This window comes from Trachurus japonicus, chromosome 12 (genome assembly GCF_045865225.1).
Source record: "Trachurus japonicus isolate A0001 chromosome 12, Traja_1.0".
Lineage (NCBI taxonomy): Eukaryota > Metazoa > Chordata > Actinopteri > Carangiformes > Carangidae > Trachurus > Trachurus japonicus.
This window is the reverse complement of record NC_140918.1, coordinates 16,250,260-16,268,527: the sequence shown is the minus strand read 5'-3', so window position 1 is coordinate 16,268,527 and position 18,268 is coordinate 16,250,260. Positions and strand designations below refer to the sequence as shown.

At 43.0% G+C, this 18,268-nt stretch overlaps 1 protein-coding gene across 4 annotated transcripts; it reads right to left on the bottom strand.

The window, feature by feature from the left end:
• Positions 1-1,716: 1,716 nt before the first annotated feature.
• On the bottom strand, positions 1,717-18,061 carry cabp1b (calcium binding protein 1b). 4 transcript variants are annotated; one of them, XM_085793528.1, is made up of 8 exons: positions 9,484-9,994; positions 6,277-6,444; positions 5,336-5,366; positions 5,112-5,255; positions 4,810-4,919; positions 4,440-4,514; positions 4,234-4,306; positions 1,717-3,304 (listed from the first exon to the last, which is right to left on the bottom strand). In XM_085793528.1, the coding sequence occupies exons 1-8, from the start codon at positions 9,523-9,525 to the stop codon at positions 3,279-3,281; spliced, it is 669 nt and encodes a 222-aa protein (XP_085649654.1). In that variant the 5' UTR covers positions 9,526-9,994; the 3' UTR covers positions 1,717-3,278. The 4 variants fall into 4 exon arrangements, with proteins under 4 accessions (XP_085649654.1, XP_085649653.1, XP_085649655.1 ...); XM_085793527.1 differs by lacking the exon at positions 9,484-9,994 and adding an exon at positions 17,143-17,999 and having other exon boundaries at positions 3,058-3,304; XM_085793529.1 differs by lacking the exon at positions 9,484-9,994 and adding an exon at positions 8,287-8,308 and having other exon boundaries at positions 3,058-3,304.
• Positions 18,062-18,268: the final 207 nt, after the last annotated feature.

Genomic DNA, 18,268 nt, shown 5'->3' with positions numbered 1-18,268 from the left:
GCGCTGGCAGCGGAAGACCGGACAACAGACACAGAGCTAATGCTACAAACATGCTTGGAATGTGGACTTATTTAATTTTTTTCGGGACAATTACGCAATTTGGGGCTTCAGCACAAGACGGACATTACATACGAGCATCATGGAGGTATTTGGATGTTTTTTTGTGTGTGTTTTTTTACGAAGAGCTCTGGTGTCCCTTTACAACCGTTGCTTTGAAATGCACTGCTACGCTAAGACCCCCTGTAACTCAGAGAAGGGACGGAGGACTCTGAGACTTCTTCCAGCCCTTAGTCAACATGAGGGTGAGTAGATAATGAGCGAAATATCATTCTAGGGTGAACTATCCCTTTAAATAGCCTATTGGCCCAAGGGAGGTCTTCAGAGCGGGTCCTCAAGTAGCTGCACCGGAGGTGGCTGATGAACAAGGGAACTTGAACAGGCACTAACCATTGCCTATATTTACACATAGGCTACACATCAGGATAAAAGATGGACACCAGACATGGAGAAAATTGGAGAAGTAATGCAGTTGACAAGTAAATCAATCAAATGATGTGTTTGTGTCTATCATAACTAGACAATAGCCTATTATTTTAGACCTGAATTTGATTTTAGTATTTAAATGGACAATACACATTAGGAGGACCAACAACATTAATATTATTGATGAATAAGATCTTCAAAAATAAATTAATAAAAAAATGGCCCTGTTGAGAACGGCGGCCAGTGCCTGTCCCTTTAAATGCAAATAAGCCACTGCTCACCGCGCCCCGCCCCCTCTACCGGTACAGGTATTCACAGGTAACTGAGGGAACCACTCGTAAAACCATATAAACTTGGGAACCTGCAAATTACTATACTACTACTATATTTCCTATATGTCCCTACGAAAGACCCCACACCACCAGAGCACAGGGGGACTAACCATGGCTAGCACTACCTTCTCCTTGCATGTGTAAGTAACTTTAATAGCTAACCAGATGAACCGTGCTTGATAACTTTGGCTAACTTGCTGCTATTGCATGTGCTAAATGTGTGTGGCTGGATTGTTTTTGCTGCTTCTCCTGAGTTTATTCGTTGTGCTGGTTGGTGTTCGCTATGTTTAGTGGCTGCTCTCACTGAACTTCCTAATATCTTGGTGACTGAGACAGTGAAGGAGGTTAGCTGTGTGCATAAACATGAGTGAATACATACATATTCACTTCATCACTTATTTCAGTGTATTTAAATGTGGCCCTGCACTATTGGACCACTTTGTCTGAAAGTAGCTACATCCATTCTTTCACCCACTTTGTTCTTCACAACATGAACATTTCATGACAACTTTGTACATATTCTTTTTTCCAATTGTTAAAATCATATCTGTCTCCATCCATAATTTGTAATGGACTCACTTCACATTTCAACAGATTTTTAATCTTGGTAAACAACTCTGAAATGTTTTATTTTGCTCTCCTTGGTTTCAAAGTTTCTGTGTGTGAGTTAAACCTTTTCGTTATAGTTTTAGTTTTCTTGGTCCCTTTTCAAAATAATTTCCAGCAAACTCCTCCTCAGTTTAATGTTTTTGTATTGAATCTGATTTCCGACTCTACTTTACCTAGGCTAATGTTTTGACATGCTGTTTTGTTGATGTCACCATATTAAGTTATGCTGTAGAAGTCCCTCTTAATGTAGATTCATAATACAAGAAGGCACACACACCCAAACCCACACTGTTTTTCTCCAATAAAAACCTTTATTTTTATATGTTCTGCTACAAATTGCAGTTGTTTTCTAGCATGCATAGTTTCACACAGTTAAGACAAATAAAATCACAAAGTAAGATTTCCTTTCAGAAGAATATCTTAACCTCAGAGCATGCATATACTCCCATGTCCATTCATTAACAATAATAATTTAGCTGCCCCAGGAATCAAAGGGCATTTCCAGCAGACGTTTTGAAAATGTAATCCAATGAAGCATATTCCTAAAAACATACTGCATTTACCACACTGAGACTCAAATTAAATTTTTTTATAAACTTTCTTTGGCTTTTTTCATAAAGAAGCTAATACCACTTCTTTACAAATATTGATAATGAAGGTAAAACAGTAAAAAGAACTGGTAATCAATATTATGCTAGGGGCAATTCATGGATGAGGTTTATTGTTTGATCGATTTTTGAGGTATTCAGTTCAAAGTGAAAACATACCAAAGTGAAAATCACTTGAGGATCCAGTAGACTCACAAAACTCCGAATAGACAAATACAAATTAACAGAGCTCTTTGATAATAATTAAAGCATTTCATCTGTAGTTTAACACTCTGTTGATCATCTACCGCTGTGATTAAGGTGTAGATGATCTGTCAAACTCAACAAAAAGCGCTTTTAGTGTATTGTAAGTGTCGAATGCAAAATTAGTAAATCATACTGTAGTTAAAATGGCCAATCACAGTAGTCAAGATTAGCTACCCACTGTACGTAGCCTCAAGAAATGTTGCAGTTAAAGGAGTCTGTTCATCTTATGCACACACTGAAAATTACATGTATATATATATCACAGTAAGATAGGCATAATGTTATTAATGTCAGAAGAACAGCATCAGTGCTACATTACACATAATTACAAAACAAATATTGGCTTGCCTTAACCAGGGTTGGACAATAGTCTCAAGGGAGATAGTAACTCTACAGTTCAGGGTGGAGAGGAACAACAGTATGTACAAAACACAAACACACAGCGTTGACAGGATCACATGAAATATTTCCATATTGCAATATTGTATTTGTGCTTCTCGGCATTATAAAGGAATGTGTCGTATTTGTGGGGTGTTTGCTGGCATACTGCTGTAGTTGAAAATATGTCTCTCTTAATTGCTACTATAATTAACAACAGTAGGAAAGTGTCAAGTGAGCAAAATAGCTCAAACATCTGGGTCAACAACCACATCAGCATTAGAAATGTCGTTACTAAAGGAAAAAAAATATGCTTTTTTAAAATATACTTTGTAAAAGTCATAAATGCAGCTGTTGGTTTTTTTGTGCTCTAAGGAACAGCAGCAGCATATAATCAACAGTGTTGCTCCTGACTGTTAGTGGTCAGCCTTTGTGCTTCAGCGTGGCAGTTTCAGGGCAGGGTTGATATGTTTTTTGTTCTCTTGTTCTCTGACAGTTCACAAGTTCAAGATCCATCAGTAGTGTTGCACCAGTCTCTCTTTCTCTTTCTCTCTCTCGTATTGCTCCCATAACGGCAGAGAATCCACGTTCTGTTTCAACATCTCGGCTCTGTGTGACAAACTCATCGCGACATCATCCGCACAAATTCTGATGATGAAAGAAAAAGACAGATTTCACATATAGTAGCTAGTGCACTGACCTACTTTAGTTTGAATCTATAGTCAAATATTTGATGCCAGGCAAGATACATTTATTTTAAAATGTAAACCAGGTTCTACATGTACACTTTCTTTGTTGATCGTGCTTGACCAAATGTTGCTTCGACATCATTTGATTTGATTCGATCTGATGTTACAACATTGCATTACTCATTTTTAAAAAGGAAAAAACGAAAAGATGGGTGCAACAGATTTAGCACAGAGGCGAATTACCATCCGAGTCGATAAAACATAAAATACACATCTTATCCATTCCCACACTCATCACATAACATACATCATTCTACTGTATATACATGTATTTTAAAAAGAACTACTAATTACACGTGCAAATAGTATCAAAATTGCAGTGAAGAATAGCATAGTAATTAAAATGTATGAAAGTTAAAATGTACCTGTGTAATATACGTGTGCTAAACTTCTAAACTAAAAACAACAAACAAACAAAAAGCAAACAAGATGATAAAACGAGTCAGAGTACAAAATAGGGTAAAGACGACAAGTACAGGACTACAATCAATAGAATCATAGACGGGTGATAAAACAGAGGAAATGTAAAACTAAATGTAAGAATAGTTTCAGTGCTGAGAACAGCAGCACTTTCCGATATTTCCACCCCTAACAGGCTGCGTGCATCTTTCCCTCTGTGGGTAATCTATGAGGTGACATAATCCTTTGGTATGGAGATAATCTGACAGACAGACCTTACTGCCTTCATCCCCTCACCTCACTATCAGCATGGTGTTGGGATATCAGACAAGCACCTTGCTGGGATTTGAAATGTGTGTGGAAAAAGGAGAGGAAGTGGTAGAAAGTAAAATGTGTTCTTGTGTATATGTATCGCATATCATCCTTTACCTTCAAAGTCTACATGTCCGTCTCCGTTGAGGTCTATGTCTCGTAGGATGTCCTCCAGATCTCTATGTCCAACCTGAAGTGGTGAGATTGGGAGGAATCAAAGTGAGTTTATTCACATTTAAAAGGGAAAACTATGTTCAGACAGACACAGTGACTGATAGAGAGCTTTTCAGAGAGGAGGGCATACTCTCACAACAGATCTGTACCTGTTGTCCTAAAAGCTTTTTCATAGCTTCTCGAAGTTCGGCTGTACTGATCTGACCGTCTCCATTTGTGTCGAACTGAGATCAAGAAAAACAGAGACAAATTATCACAATAGAAACACAACGGTTAGAACTGAATACAAAATTCCAATAATTAAAACTATCTTTTCCTTTTCTTTCATATATCCCTAATCTGCTGTTAATGTTGCATGGTCATAAAGTTAAAACTGCCAAGATAAACTCTACATAATGAATTTGTGAGTCAGTCACATGAATTCATCAGTTTGAACACCGATCTTTGAACTTCCTTTGAACCTGCTTGGAAATGTTTTTGCTATTTTTCACTTCTTTCCCTCATGCCATCATCCCTCACCTCCTTGAATGCATCCCGCAGCTCTTTCACCCCGATCATGTCCGCAGTTTCAGCCAGAAGTTTGGGCCCCATGAGTTCTACAAAGTCCTCAAAATCAACATGCCCTCCCACTGTTGGACAGAGGGGAAACAGGAAGCTGGGTTAATGTTCGGGGTTTGTTTGGAGACACGAAAAGTGGACAAAACTTTATTTGTACTGTCTGATAAATGGTGACGCTCAAGCTAAAGTTTTAAAGTTTTAAAAGTGCAAATAATTCATATAGACATGCACACACACATGTACAAGGATATAGTTTTACTTACAGTTCATGTTGATCTGCTGGCTCAGCTCTATCAGCTCCATCTCTGTTGGCATGTAGCCCATAGTCCTCATGCAGTTGCCCAGGTCTTTACAGCCAATAAACCCATCTTTGTCTTTGTCAAACTCCCTGAAGGCCTCACGCAACTCTGAGAGCAGGGGAGAATACGAGATAGATGTTCAAATCATATAACTTATTTAACACAGTTTTATTTAAAATGTAACATACCATCCATTTCTTCTGGTCTCAGCTCTCGGTCCTGTGAAGGAGCACAATGTAAAGTTAGGATCCAAACACGGCTTTTTTTTAAAAAATATCATGCCAATCTGCAGCTTTCCTTACACAACACGATGCTTTAAGAAAAAAAAAAAAAAAAGCTATGTGCCACAGAGTGCCAAGAGTCTGCAGGTCTCCTTCCGGCCAGAGAGGAAGAGCTTATCAGTGAGGTGACGTCCCCTGCTGAAAGATCTGATGGCAGGAAGACATGCAGATACTTGGCACTCTGCAATACCCCCAAAATAGATATAAAATGTTTTTGCATTTCTGCCAGTATGTAGGTAGGCTATATACAGAGACAATGGAAAGGTGCAGAGTAAACAATAACTCTTATTTGCCAGTCCACTGAACTAAAATGACTCAATCTCAACCACTGCACTCATTAAGAACAACCATCCGAGAGCTTAGTCAGTCAAACAACAAATTGTGTTCACCAAAGATTTCAACATCCCTGTTTTCTTTTAATCATGAGGCCGACTGTGTTGTCACTGCTGGAGATAAACAAAGAGGTGAGGAACATTTCTGCCACTGTTGTAACCCTGATTTAATAATCCTCTGTCCACCATGTTTAGGGGTAATCCGGCCTCATGCAGCACGCACGCACGCACACACACACACACACACACACACACACACTCACATTTGCAGTCAGCTTTCTAGCTATCAACAAGAATCCATACTATAAAGATTTAAAGTTGTCGTATTGACTATATAGCATCTTCTCTTTCCCACCACGCTTCTTAACGTGCTGTAACTGCTGACATTACAGTAAGAGGTGACTGCTGCATACATTCACAATAGGTTTGACTTATTGTGTGTACTGTTACTGTATTGTGTGCTAGTCTCTCTCTCTCTTGGCATGCATGCACATGATATTGTCTGGACTTACGTACAGCCTGCCGGCTCTCAGCGAAGCCCTTGCGTAGAAAGATGCATGCAGGCCCCAGTACGTTGTGCATGTTGGCTCCGTTCTGGGCCAGGGCCACTAGCGGCTCAAGATAGGCCCCCCCAGAGCCCCCCTCCTCACAGGACTGCACTGCTTTGTAGTTCTTCTTCTGGTCCTGGAGCAGCATCCGAGGGGCAGGGGGGCCAGACATGGGAGCAGGGGCAAAGACAGGGGTAGAGACTGTGACTCAGATTGAGGCAGCACGGAGCGAACAAGGAGCCAACATGGACTTGGGATGGAGGGGAGGGGGGGTTCAAAATCAAATGACTGACACATGGCTGTCAGTCATGGGGAGGGGTTCAGTCAGGTCAGTCATGGTGGGGGGAAGCACCTCAGTCAGAGGAAAGCGTGATATATCCTGACACAAGCAACTGATGCCATCTATGACTCTGTCCTGTTGGTCACCGCCCTGCACAGCAGCACTAAGCCTCCATACGGCTGCTAATAGATTATGTCATCATAACAAAAACACAATGACCGTTTCGACCTGACCACCTGATAGAACTGCTCCTTAATCAGTTTGTCTCAGTCACATTTTCCTACCAATGATAATGATTTAATTACCAAAGTGATTGTCAGGAAGAGACAAGAAACGTAGGCATATGTTTAATACAAATATAATAAAAAACCCTGGTCAGCCTGTTTTTATTTGGTGAAAAAACTATATAGTAGTACAGTGTTTTTCAACCTTGGGGTCGGGACCCCACGCAGGGTCGCCTGGAATTCAAATGGGGTCACCTGAAATGTCTAGTAATTGATTTAAAAAAAAAAAAGATTAATGATAAAACTATATTTTTTTTAACAAATGATTATTCTTTTTAAAATTATGATTAAACACAATCTTAAACAACTATATTCTATACTCACTTTCTCAAATATAAATCAATTTCAAATAAAATGCAGCATATACAAATATCTGAGCTGGCGCATGATTGCGGGGTCGCTAGAAATTTGTGATGTCAAAATGGGGTCATGGGCCGAAAAGGGCTGGGAACCACTGTAGTAGTAGTATTTAATACAGAGATGACATGACTTTAATCCTGAACACAGTGTTTGGTGAGTACAGTGTTCTTATAACCAAGTGAAAATTGAGATCTAAGTTGTAATTAACCAGATTCATCTTTAAATAGCCAGTTTGTCTTTTTAACTGACAGCATTATGATCCCCACTAATGATACAGCCTCGGTGTGTTAGCAGTCATCTCATCACTAGTACTCACACAGTGTCCACTGGTGTTAAGGAATCAAAAAGATTGATGACTCCACTGGGGCGATGGTTACTTTCATTTTTTTCCAAGAGGGATGAGGCTTTTTTTTTATGTGCGCATTGCAAAATAATGGTGTTTTTCAGAAGATAAGGCAAAAAGTTTAACCAACCATTTAATTATAATCACCAATTAGCTAATCAACCAGGGGGCAAAAGTTGCTCTGACAACAGTCATCCCAATTACAGAGCGAGCTACAGGTTAATTAAAAACAGGCAATCGCTCGCTGCCAGTGGACAGAAATGCTCCCTCTAAAGTCAGACAGGGTTCAGCCATTGTTCTGACTAATGTCTGAACTGGAAGAAGCGGCAGCCTAATATGAGGCTAAATGCACTGGAGATGACGAGAAAATGGACTCTTGTTTTCATGCTCTGAGATTACCGCTGCTCATTTTTGCCAAGCAGATATACAGAGTTTAAATTAGCAACATCTCCTCTCAGTGGTCAGGTCTTCAATTACCACAATGTAACATCCATCCCTGCTACGAGCAAGTGGAGTGGACTCACTGTCACAGCAAATTACCCAGGAAGCATTATTTCTGCTGCTGCTTTAAATCCCTGAGACGTAAGCTAGTGTCGATGTGTCTGTTATTACAGCAAACGTAAGACATCGGCATGCGTACAGACTGAAAAATGGACATGCGTGCGTATACTAAATGCATAAACAAACTCTATTTTATGCTCTACAAATGACCTTCACACTCCATCTGTTGCCATGCCAGTCCTAATGCCAGTTCGTGCAATCCTACAGCCTCCACCACAGGAGCGGGATGCCCACTGGGTAATCTGACCAAGTGATGCATGGAGCAGGGCTGTCTGCGGGTATATGGGGCCAGAAAAAAGTACTATGAAGCCACGCGCTAGCAGTTATATAACCCAAAGAAGGAAAAAAAAAAGAAAAGAAAACAGTGTGAGAGAAAGGCTGTAGTCAAGCAAGAACTTCTCCAACACCCCATCCCATTTCGCACAGATGGCATCAACAGTTGCTTGATGATATTGTGCTTCCTCAAGGATGTGCAGCTGCTGTGAAGGGAAATCTATTTGTGGGGTTGTCTGCCCGCTACAGAGAGTCTGCTGAAGCATACAATAAGGACAGCAGATGTAAGAGATGTATCATATGAACCAACTCTTGTCATCTCGAGTTTTGAAAAAAAGAAAGAAAGAAAAAAAAAGAAGATCCTGAACGTCCTCCCTCAACTGTGCATCCACACCGTCGTCCTCAGAAACACTCAAAGCCAGAGGTGCACAGAGCTGACAGAGCCTGATACAGCTGGAAAAACAAACACACCTGTTTGCGACATTTTTCCACCGACTGGTTTAACATCCCGCAGGTGCAGGCTTGTAACTTGTAGCATCTTCCTCCGGCTGGCATCGCTGAGTGATCTGACTGACTCTAAAGTTTGCTGACATGATGATCCAAATTCGCTGACCTCACCTCTGCCAACAGGTCAAGCACGAGCCGCATCAACCGGCTCCTCTGACCTGCGTGAACGGCTGAGATGGGTTTCCAGGTGAATGGAGGCATGCATCGAAAAAACACAGAGAACTTATATCCCAAAAGACACACAATAGGCTGCAAAAGTCCTATTAATGCTGCAGTGCAATGAGATTTAAAGGAAGTCAACAAAGCCCTGCATTAATATACATATAGTATACATTATTCTCAATTACTATAACCCTTCATTTATCCCCCCCCCACCATGTGGGGCTCCGGCAACACAAAACACAGTAACAGCTGAGTACAGTCTGAAAACCCAAACCCAGTCAGATCACCAGTCCAGGTCCAGTCAGATAGCCTTCAGTCAGGTCGGGGGACAACACCATGTGACAAACATGCAGGGAGGATTCAAGGAGACCACAGCCAAAAGAAAAACCTCAGAGCGGACCTTACCTTCTTGGTGAAAATTTTAAGCGACTTTACAGAGTTGCCCATTGCAAGAAAAAAAAAAAATCCGTCTTGTTTTATGTTTTCTCTCTAACTGTGTCTGTGTTTGTGTGCCTGTGTGTAAGTGCACGTGTGTGCATGTGTGTTTGCATATGTTTCCGGGCATGCATGGGAATAGGAGTGATTAGAAAGGGAAAAGAGGGTTCAGTGGGTCATTGACTAATATAAGAGGACATTTGGGGGAGGGGGGGTGGGGTGCAGCGGGGAGCAAGGGAGCGGAGCAGAGGTATCTGAGGAGGTGGACAAGAGGTGAGGAGGGAGAGAGGACGGAGGAGTGCGCAGGAAGGTATACCCAGAGGCAAGGACGCCGGGAAGTACGAGGGGAGGGAGACAAATGAGGAAATATGTAAACAAGAACAAAGGACAGATCAGAAGAACACAGAGATGAAGCGAGGGAGAGGAAGCATGCATGTGAACAGAGCGAGATGCAAGCGCCAGGAGTAGAAAAAGCAAGATTGCTTATTCATTCCATCCTCTCTCCTACAGTGTCTTTCCTCCCTCCCTCCCTCCCTCTACCCTCTTCCCTCTCTCTCCTTCTCTCTCTCTTTCTCTCTCTCCCTCTGTCCGTCTGTCTGTCTCTTGCTCTTTTTCCCTCACCCTCTACCCCACTCTCACTCTCACTCACTCCACAGTTTTAAACCATCTATGCGAATGTGACAGAAGAAGCGCGTTCGGACAAGCATATTACCTTCCCCTGAGCAAGATGCTGGAGACACTAATCCAAACACGCGCACACACATACACACACACATATATACACTCGATTAAACACACATGGATGTGGGGCTGTGGAGCTAAAAATATAACACACGCTCTCTCTTCCCCCTACTCTACCATATCTCTCCCTACTCTACTCTCAGCATCCAGCCTGTGCTCTCTCTCTCGCTCTCTTTCACACACACACACACACACACTCTCTCTCTCTCTCTTTCACACACACACACTCTCTCTCTCACACACACACACGCAGACATAGGAGCATTACAAAGTCATGTTAAGCTTGAAGGGCTTGGATTCAGATCAAAGCCAAAAATGTGCAAGAAATGACAATGGGTGCTGAACCACCCAGAGTGCAAACCCAGCACGTGCAATTGCAAACACACACACACACACAGACGCAGGCAAACAAATGCTCTCTTTCAGCCTTCCTCGTACACACACACATACACACACACACACACACACACACACTCATTGTCGAGCATGATGCCAGAAGAAGTGGGGTCTCTAAATATGGAACCAATCTAAAACCCGTGGCAAAAGATAAAAATGTATATTTATTCAAGTCGTGTGCTTGAACACAAATTTAACAATTTCCATTTTATGCCACTTTACGCTCAACCACATCTCAGAGGGAAGTGGTGCATTGTTTGTTGTTTTTAGTTTTAGTTTTTTTTTTATGTCACTGCGATTATTTTACAGTTACAAGTTCTTGCTGCATCCATGTTTATACATCAGCAACAATAATTAATGCGTCTTAAAGCCAAATCGTTGAATGTAAAAAAAGATAAAACTAATATTAAAACCTCCTTTAAATCTTACAACTTAAATCTGTGCATAGGACACTGTGATGTGTGACTAAGTCTAAAAGGTGACAGCTAGGTGTTGACGACCAGACAGAGACGCTGATCTCAGTGTTCATCGCTGCAGTGGACATTTGTTGTGACTGGAGCATTTGGCCGCTTGTGTAACTCGTCACTGTTTGATGGCAAATTAGTAAATGAAATCAACACATTTTTTCATGTGTGTAAACATTTTTCAGTCAAGCCTGCCTCAGTTTTTTTTACATTATTAATTCAAAGATCTAACTCTCTTTTAATGTCCTCACTAGCTCCAGCGACTAGCAGCTGAAAGACTGAATAAAACAGGCCATTCTGACAAACTCCTACTCAAATGAACAGTTTATAATGTGGTGTTTCTACTTTCACATAACTTGTCAATGTCTATTATGGTTTTTACATGTAAACATTCTTCAAATTCATTAGTCTTCATCCATTGAGTATACAAATACTGTTTGTGCCAAGTTTTCTACTTGTGATGTTACACATGATGCCACACGTTCACATCTTGAATTCAGATTTGAGCTGACACACAGAGAATCGTTGCTCCTGCAGCGGACGAGTGTGAAAACAGCCCCGTGGCGTCAGACTCTTCACAAACATCATTTCCACACAGTGAAGTCAAGTTAACAATAAGCAAAACCTCATTGTGTGCAGACGGAGGTTTTAATTGTCTGAGTACAGTACGTCTTCCCCTCGATGACTGAAATGACAAACAACATCTAGAATAAACCCACATGCTGAGTTTTGTTTTGTTTTGTTTTAACCAGTAGCGTTCACATCCTCGTCCCCCCCCCTCTCCTGTTTGACCTTGTCCATTCTCTGCTATTTTAATAAACACATTCACGCCAAAGTCGTCTCAGATCTTGCTCCCATTCAATATCTCTGCGGCTCCTCTGTGTTGTTCTGCGGATGATTCACCCGGCCTCTCACCGGAGGCTCATTGTGAACTTCAGAACACATCAGACGTCAGACACAGGAGCCGTCAGCTCTCATAATGTCAGACCATAGTGTGCACGGGCATGAGATCCATCTCACCCCTCTCGCTCTCGCTCTCTCTCCCTCTTCCTTCCTCTCTGGCTGTATCCTTCTCTTCCTCCCTCACAATCTCTCTCACTCAGATGCCCACAATTGACTTTAAAACATTTACATAACTGCTTACATGCTGACAACATGGCCTTGAATATCAGAGGGATATTTTTGGGAGGGGGCATCATATTTCACTGACTCATAAGGTTAAATCACTGTCATGACTTACGACAATAGTGTGAGACTCTTGCAATATATTCCTTACGCAAACAAGGCAAAAAAAAAAAATGTATATGTGTGCACTAGTCAGACCAGGAAGCTTGTTCCCAGAGAAAATATTAATAAGTGCCTTTTGCTTTTTAATGAAGATTTTGAGGTCAGCTAGACTCCTGTTTCATCCACAGCCATCGAGTGTGTTAAATGAGCTGGGAGATAAAGAAGGGGGGAAGGAAGGGACTGATGTAATAACAAGCTCAGCCTCTCTTCATCATCCACTTTTTTTTTTTAAGAATATATATTTATCCCAAGAGCTATTCTTTTCTAAGATCCACATGCTTCTTTTTATTCGCACAGTAGAATGAGATGTGATCATTTCATGGTCAAATAAAGCATTTCTGTAAAGCTACTGAGTTTTAGACTGCAGTTTATCCAGCTGCAAAGACAAAAGGGACATATGCTATACAGTGACCATGAGTTTATTTTGTGTGCGCACATTTTGTCGTCATCAGAGGACGTCAAGGCAGTGGTTTGAAAAAAAAAGCGTACAATGCACACTTGCGTCATCTTCCTGTGCTTGGGCTGAGACGTCAGGGTTTTAATCCTACAGTTGATTAATTCATTCACATCAGAATAGCTGCGACACCTTTTAACTTCCATGCTGATTATTATATTCTGGTATTTTGGGTGTTGTGGTTTTATTTCAGACGGGAGCACATGCAGGAACAGCTGCTAAAGGTCTGGTGCGTCAGCATGGAGAGAAATATTGACGAGTCTCATTTCAGTCAATTAAAGCTCTGTTGTTGTTTTTTTTCTCCTCTGACTCATTTTGTCCCTCGTCCTCTGTCTCGCAGCATCTCTCGCTGATTTTTTCCTATCTCGGCCTCAGGTCTTCATAAATATTTAGCATCATCACGCGCAGGCATACACTCGAAACACTGCAGCATGTGCAGTTGTGCTCTCGGGCTCTCGCATTTCACTGCCTAATCCTCATCTCAAAAAGGGATTTAACCAAAGAGTCAATTTTCTACCTCCTCCTATGCCAGCACAGATATAAAAATATCCATCTGAGCCTATAAATAGCCTGCGATACTCTAGACATACTGGAGGCATATGCTGTGGTGAATATGATGCTGCTGCTGCTGCTCTCTTTCTGTCTTTCTCTCGTTTCCACCCAGATCCTTCTCCTTCTTTTTGCTCATTTCCCCTCCTCTTTTGTCTTTTCATCCACTCTCAGATGTCATCAAGGTCAGCGTGACCCCCACAGAGGAGAGAGGAGGAGGAAGAGGGAAGAGAAAGATTCTCCAAGGGCAAATTGAAAAAGAAGAAGAGGGGGGACGACAGACAGGAAACGTCAGCGGCTGACACCGCGAGATGAGTGGCAGGAAAAACCAGTCGCGGAAGTGAGGGGCTAATCTGCATCTTAACACCTTTCCTCACATTGTCTTCAGAGCTGTCAGGTGGGAGCAGGGAAGTGAGAGCTGATGACTGTTTGCTTTATATAACAATCATCAGGTCTTCCAGCGAAGTACCTCTCTTCCTATTCTACTCTCTGTCCTCCCTCCTGATTCATCCCGTTCACTCACATCCTTCACTCTCTTTCCTTGCCCTTTCACTTTTCCTGGCGCACTTGTGTGACACACAGAGGGCTGTTTTACCCCCCACCCCACCCTACCCCACCTCACCCCAACTCCACTCTCTCTCTCTCTCTTGCCTCTTTTCACTCACAGTCTCAGTGAGTTCAAACCCACTAGTACGAACGGCGCGTGCTCCCTCTGCTGGCTAATTCACACATCCTGCAAGCTACATTTGTAATTCAAAAAGAAAACGATCATCTCCCTCATTATAACGTCTCAGCAGCAGATGTCGGATCTCTTTTTAATAACAGGTCTGAATTCCTGTGTGGGGTTTTGCAGAAAAAGGGCAGTGAAGGTCATGCAATTTAGAGGGAAGCAGTGATTGTTGAGAATCTCCTAAAATAGAAGCAAAATTTCTATTGGGACAAAAAAAAAAAGCTGCTCAGGCTTTGTCCTTGATGAAGGTGCCTGGTGTAACCTGGATACTTTAAAGAGATGAATGTGCAGAAATAATGACAGTTTAGTTCACGGTGCTTTAAAGATTAAAAAAAAAAATTCACATTGAAATGAATCACTGCATCACAACCTATCTATGAACATGGAGCTGCAAAAACACATTTGTCCTTATTCTAACCCCCACACTAGCCTTTTTGGTAATCATGATTCATCTTATGAATATGAAAGGCTGGATTATAAACTGCAAGTATGGAGGAAGCCTGTCTCTTCATGCTGCAAACACGCTATTTTATGTTTCTCAAATGTGCTCTGTCAGGTAGCATGTTTGCCAAAGGATTTGATTATTTTTTTAAGACAAAAAAAAAGGAAAAAAGAAGAAGAAACACTCTGCCCTCCTCCAGTCTCTCATAATCAGGTCTTGATGGGCTATTTTTAGCTTCTTCCACTGGCAACGAACGAGTTCTGTTGGGATTGTATGCAGATCTTGATGTTACGTAAGAAAAAAAAATACAAAAACCAGTTTGTGGCGTGTGCGTGAGTGTGAGATCTCACCCTGCGTTCTGCACTGTGCTGTCACAAATATTCAAGGAGCGTTAAAGTCGCATTAGTCCGACTGCATGGTCACTAAAATGAAACAGCCGGGGTAAGATGCTGAGCAGGTGCAAAAAACCAGCATGCACAAGCTGCCTTGCTTTTTGTTCGCTTCCTCTGTCATTTTCTCCCTTTCTTTTTTCGCACGTGCACCATTCACTCACTCACTCTGACTTCCCCTCTCTCTCTCACACACACACACACACACACACACTTGATGTGCACAGCCAACTCTAGTCCACTCATAAATTCCTTTTGACTCAGACAGCTGCTGAGTCTGATGTGACTTCATTGCACAGAAACTTGTCCGCGCTCAAAAACGTGATTCATTTACAAAATATTAATTCACAATAGTTTCGACTGAACTCTGATGAATAATGCCATATTTTATTTCCTCTATCCTTTTTAATTCATCTTGCCAAACGCTGCAGCAGTCAGCAAAACTACTGACATACACAATACAATAATACAACACTGTGCTCACTGTTTTATGACAAATACTAATAAAAGTCCAGGTGAAAATTATCAGATCATTCATAGATTTGATTCGGAGGGGGGAAAAAAAAACTCAATCTGCTCGTTCCACTCACGTCAGCAGCTCTGGAGACTTTATATAGCACACCGCTGCATGGATTTTGCCTCACTGGAACCCCTAAGACTGATTGAAGCTCTGGCCTGGATTGAGAGGAGTTATTTCTGGAACACATTAGCACACTGGGAGGTAATTGTCTCCTCTTGAGCTTTTTTATCATCAACACAGAAAGAAGGATTTCAACGAAACAAGAAAAAAGACGGGACACTGCCGTCTGAGTATAACTGGCGGTGGGGGGTGGGGAGGGGGAGTGTGGCGCCTTATAGAGAGCTGACGTGTTAGTAGGTGAACAGGTGATGCAGGGAAGAGGAGATACAGCCTTAATCTATACCAGCGACCCTCACCCATCACAGGTTTGATCCCAACCTCTCACCTGAATGTGGATCAGTGTCATGGTTCACTTACCTGTGTGTCCATGTGTGTGTGTGTGTGTGAGTGTGTGAGTATGAATGACAAGCTCTCCACACTGAGGGAAAGTTGATCCCCCTGCTGTTGTTCAGGTGGCAGATACAATGAAAGCAACTATTCATATTGGGATGCATGACAGACTGCAGCCCCCCACCCCACCCCCTCCCTGTCATGAAAGTGATGGATATCAGATTTGGACTGACAACACACATCCATTTTTAATGTGCTCGACTGGGGGCGACTAGAGGTCCAGTCACGTGTGGCCTCTGACATCCATCTGCCATCCCCTCACCCGAGACCCTCCACCTGTGAAACTAATGACAGCAGCACTGACACCGCCACAGCTGTCCACACCTGTCCACACCTGGCCTCTCTTGTACTGGGAGCCGTGTGGAAATCAAATATTGGACTTTTTTATCCCATTAAAGTGATTCTATAGACTTTGTAAATTAGCTGTTTTCTTTTTTAAGTTGTAGTCACTCACTGTTTCCTCAGCTTTTGCTCCCAGCTGTGTATGTAGTCAAGGGGTCTTTCATTAGACACCCTCTCCCACATCTGTTCATCTTCTTACAGTGAAACTGGGTTGAGGATCATTACTGATGAGGCTTTAACGCACCACTGCATATGAAAGAAATGCGACCGAGCTGAAAAATATCTTGTCAGTGTATTTTTTTTAAGGCAACACTGGCATAATTGTATGTTAATGTGGTTTTCTAATCAATTATATTTCAGTTTTTCTTTTAAAAAAAAAAAGAAATAATAAACTTGGACCAAAAAAACATTTCAGACAATTTGAATGACTGTGAACTGATCAGTTAAACTTTGTCCCAGTTTCCAGCTAAATGCTCCCAGTCTGAATCCCTGATCCATGCTGCTGCTGCTGCTCTTGATCATATATTAACTTTATAGTCTGAATTTTTGCCCTTTGCGTGTTGTTACAGCCACATTATTTAACAGTGATTAATGATGTTTGACTAATATGAGCGGACACTTTGAAAAATGTTTTTAGTTGCATTTGAAGTTAGAAAAATAGAAATGCTTAAATGTTATTTTCAGTTAAATTTGGCTCAAAGTGTGGTGTGCTAGTGAGGTTATTTTAGATCTTATCTATCTTGGGTTGTGTTCAGTGCTGCTCCAAAAAGTTTTACAGTAATTTGCTCTAGATGAGCCTCCTTACCTGCCCAAAGACTGACTTCACTATGGGATGGAGAGTAGAGTCATGCTCAGAGGCGGCTGCAGCGCCACGTCTTTTGGCCGTGCGGCTGGACGCGGGCTGGACAGGTGCGCTGGCCGCAGGTGGGTCAGAGTTGAGGCTGGAGGAAGACCCGGTGACGACCCTCTCTCTGGGCTCGAAGAAGAAAGCCGCCTCGTCCGGTGTTTGCTGCTGGTGAGACGGAGTTGGAGAGGTCCTCCTGTCCTGCCGGGAGCCGGAGCCGCCCTGCTGCTGCTGCTGCTGCTGCTGCTGCGCCGCGGGAGGCAGCTCACCTCTGGAGGGGTCGTGGTGGTGGTGGTGGTGGTGATGGGGAGGGGGTTTGGACCTGGAGGACTTGCTGCCGCGCTCCTTCTGGTGCCGGCTCGTCCTGTTGTGCCTCGCGTCCTCCTGAGCGTAGCCGTCGTCGTCCGCCACCAGGCTGGCCTGCCGGTGAGCGTGATGGCTCCGCTGCACCCGGTGGTGGTCGGTGGGAACATGTCGGGGGTCGCCGGTGTGTCTGGGTTGGCAGAGGGGTCTCCGCGCGCTCGGCTCGCAGTCCTCCGTCCAGCCGGCTGCGTCCTCGCTGCCTCCAGCTCCGGTGGGATGATGAGGATGCTGATGATGCTGATGCTGATGCTGATGCTGGTGGTGGTGAGAGCGGTGACTCCGGTGACCGTGGGGACCGTGATCCGAGTGCGCGGACCGGCGGTTGTTGAGCCCGGACGATCTGAGCAGAGAAGTGGTCGACTCGCTTTTTGGGAGAGAGGAGCTCATCGTTGGTTGGTTTTTTCTCGCTCGCGCTTGACAGACGGAGTGAGATCTCTCTGCTGGAGGCTGGAGGTCGAGTAGAGGAAAAGAAGGCAGTCCTCCGCCACGTGCAGGTGCTCGAGCATCAGCCAGACGGACCCCCCCTCACCTCTCTAAGCCACATCCACACACCCGACCACCATGATGATGATGATGATGATGATGGTGGTGATGAAGTGGAGTTGGGAGCAGCAGCCACCTGTGATGAGAAGTGGAGCTGATGGTCTGGTCAGTCTGACGCCTCGCGGGGGGGCTCCGCTAACTTTGGATGACAGCACTGTGTTGCGCTGCAGCGTGTCGCACG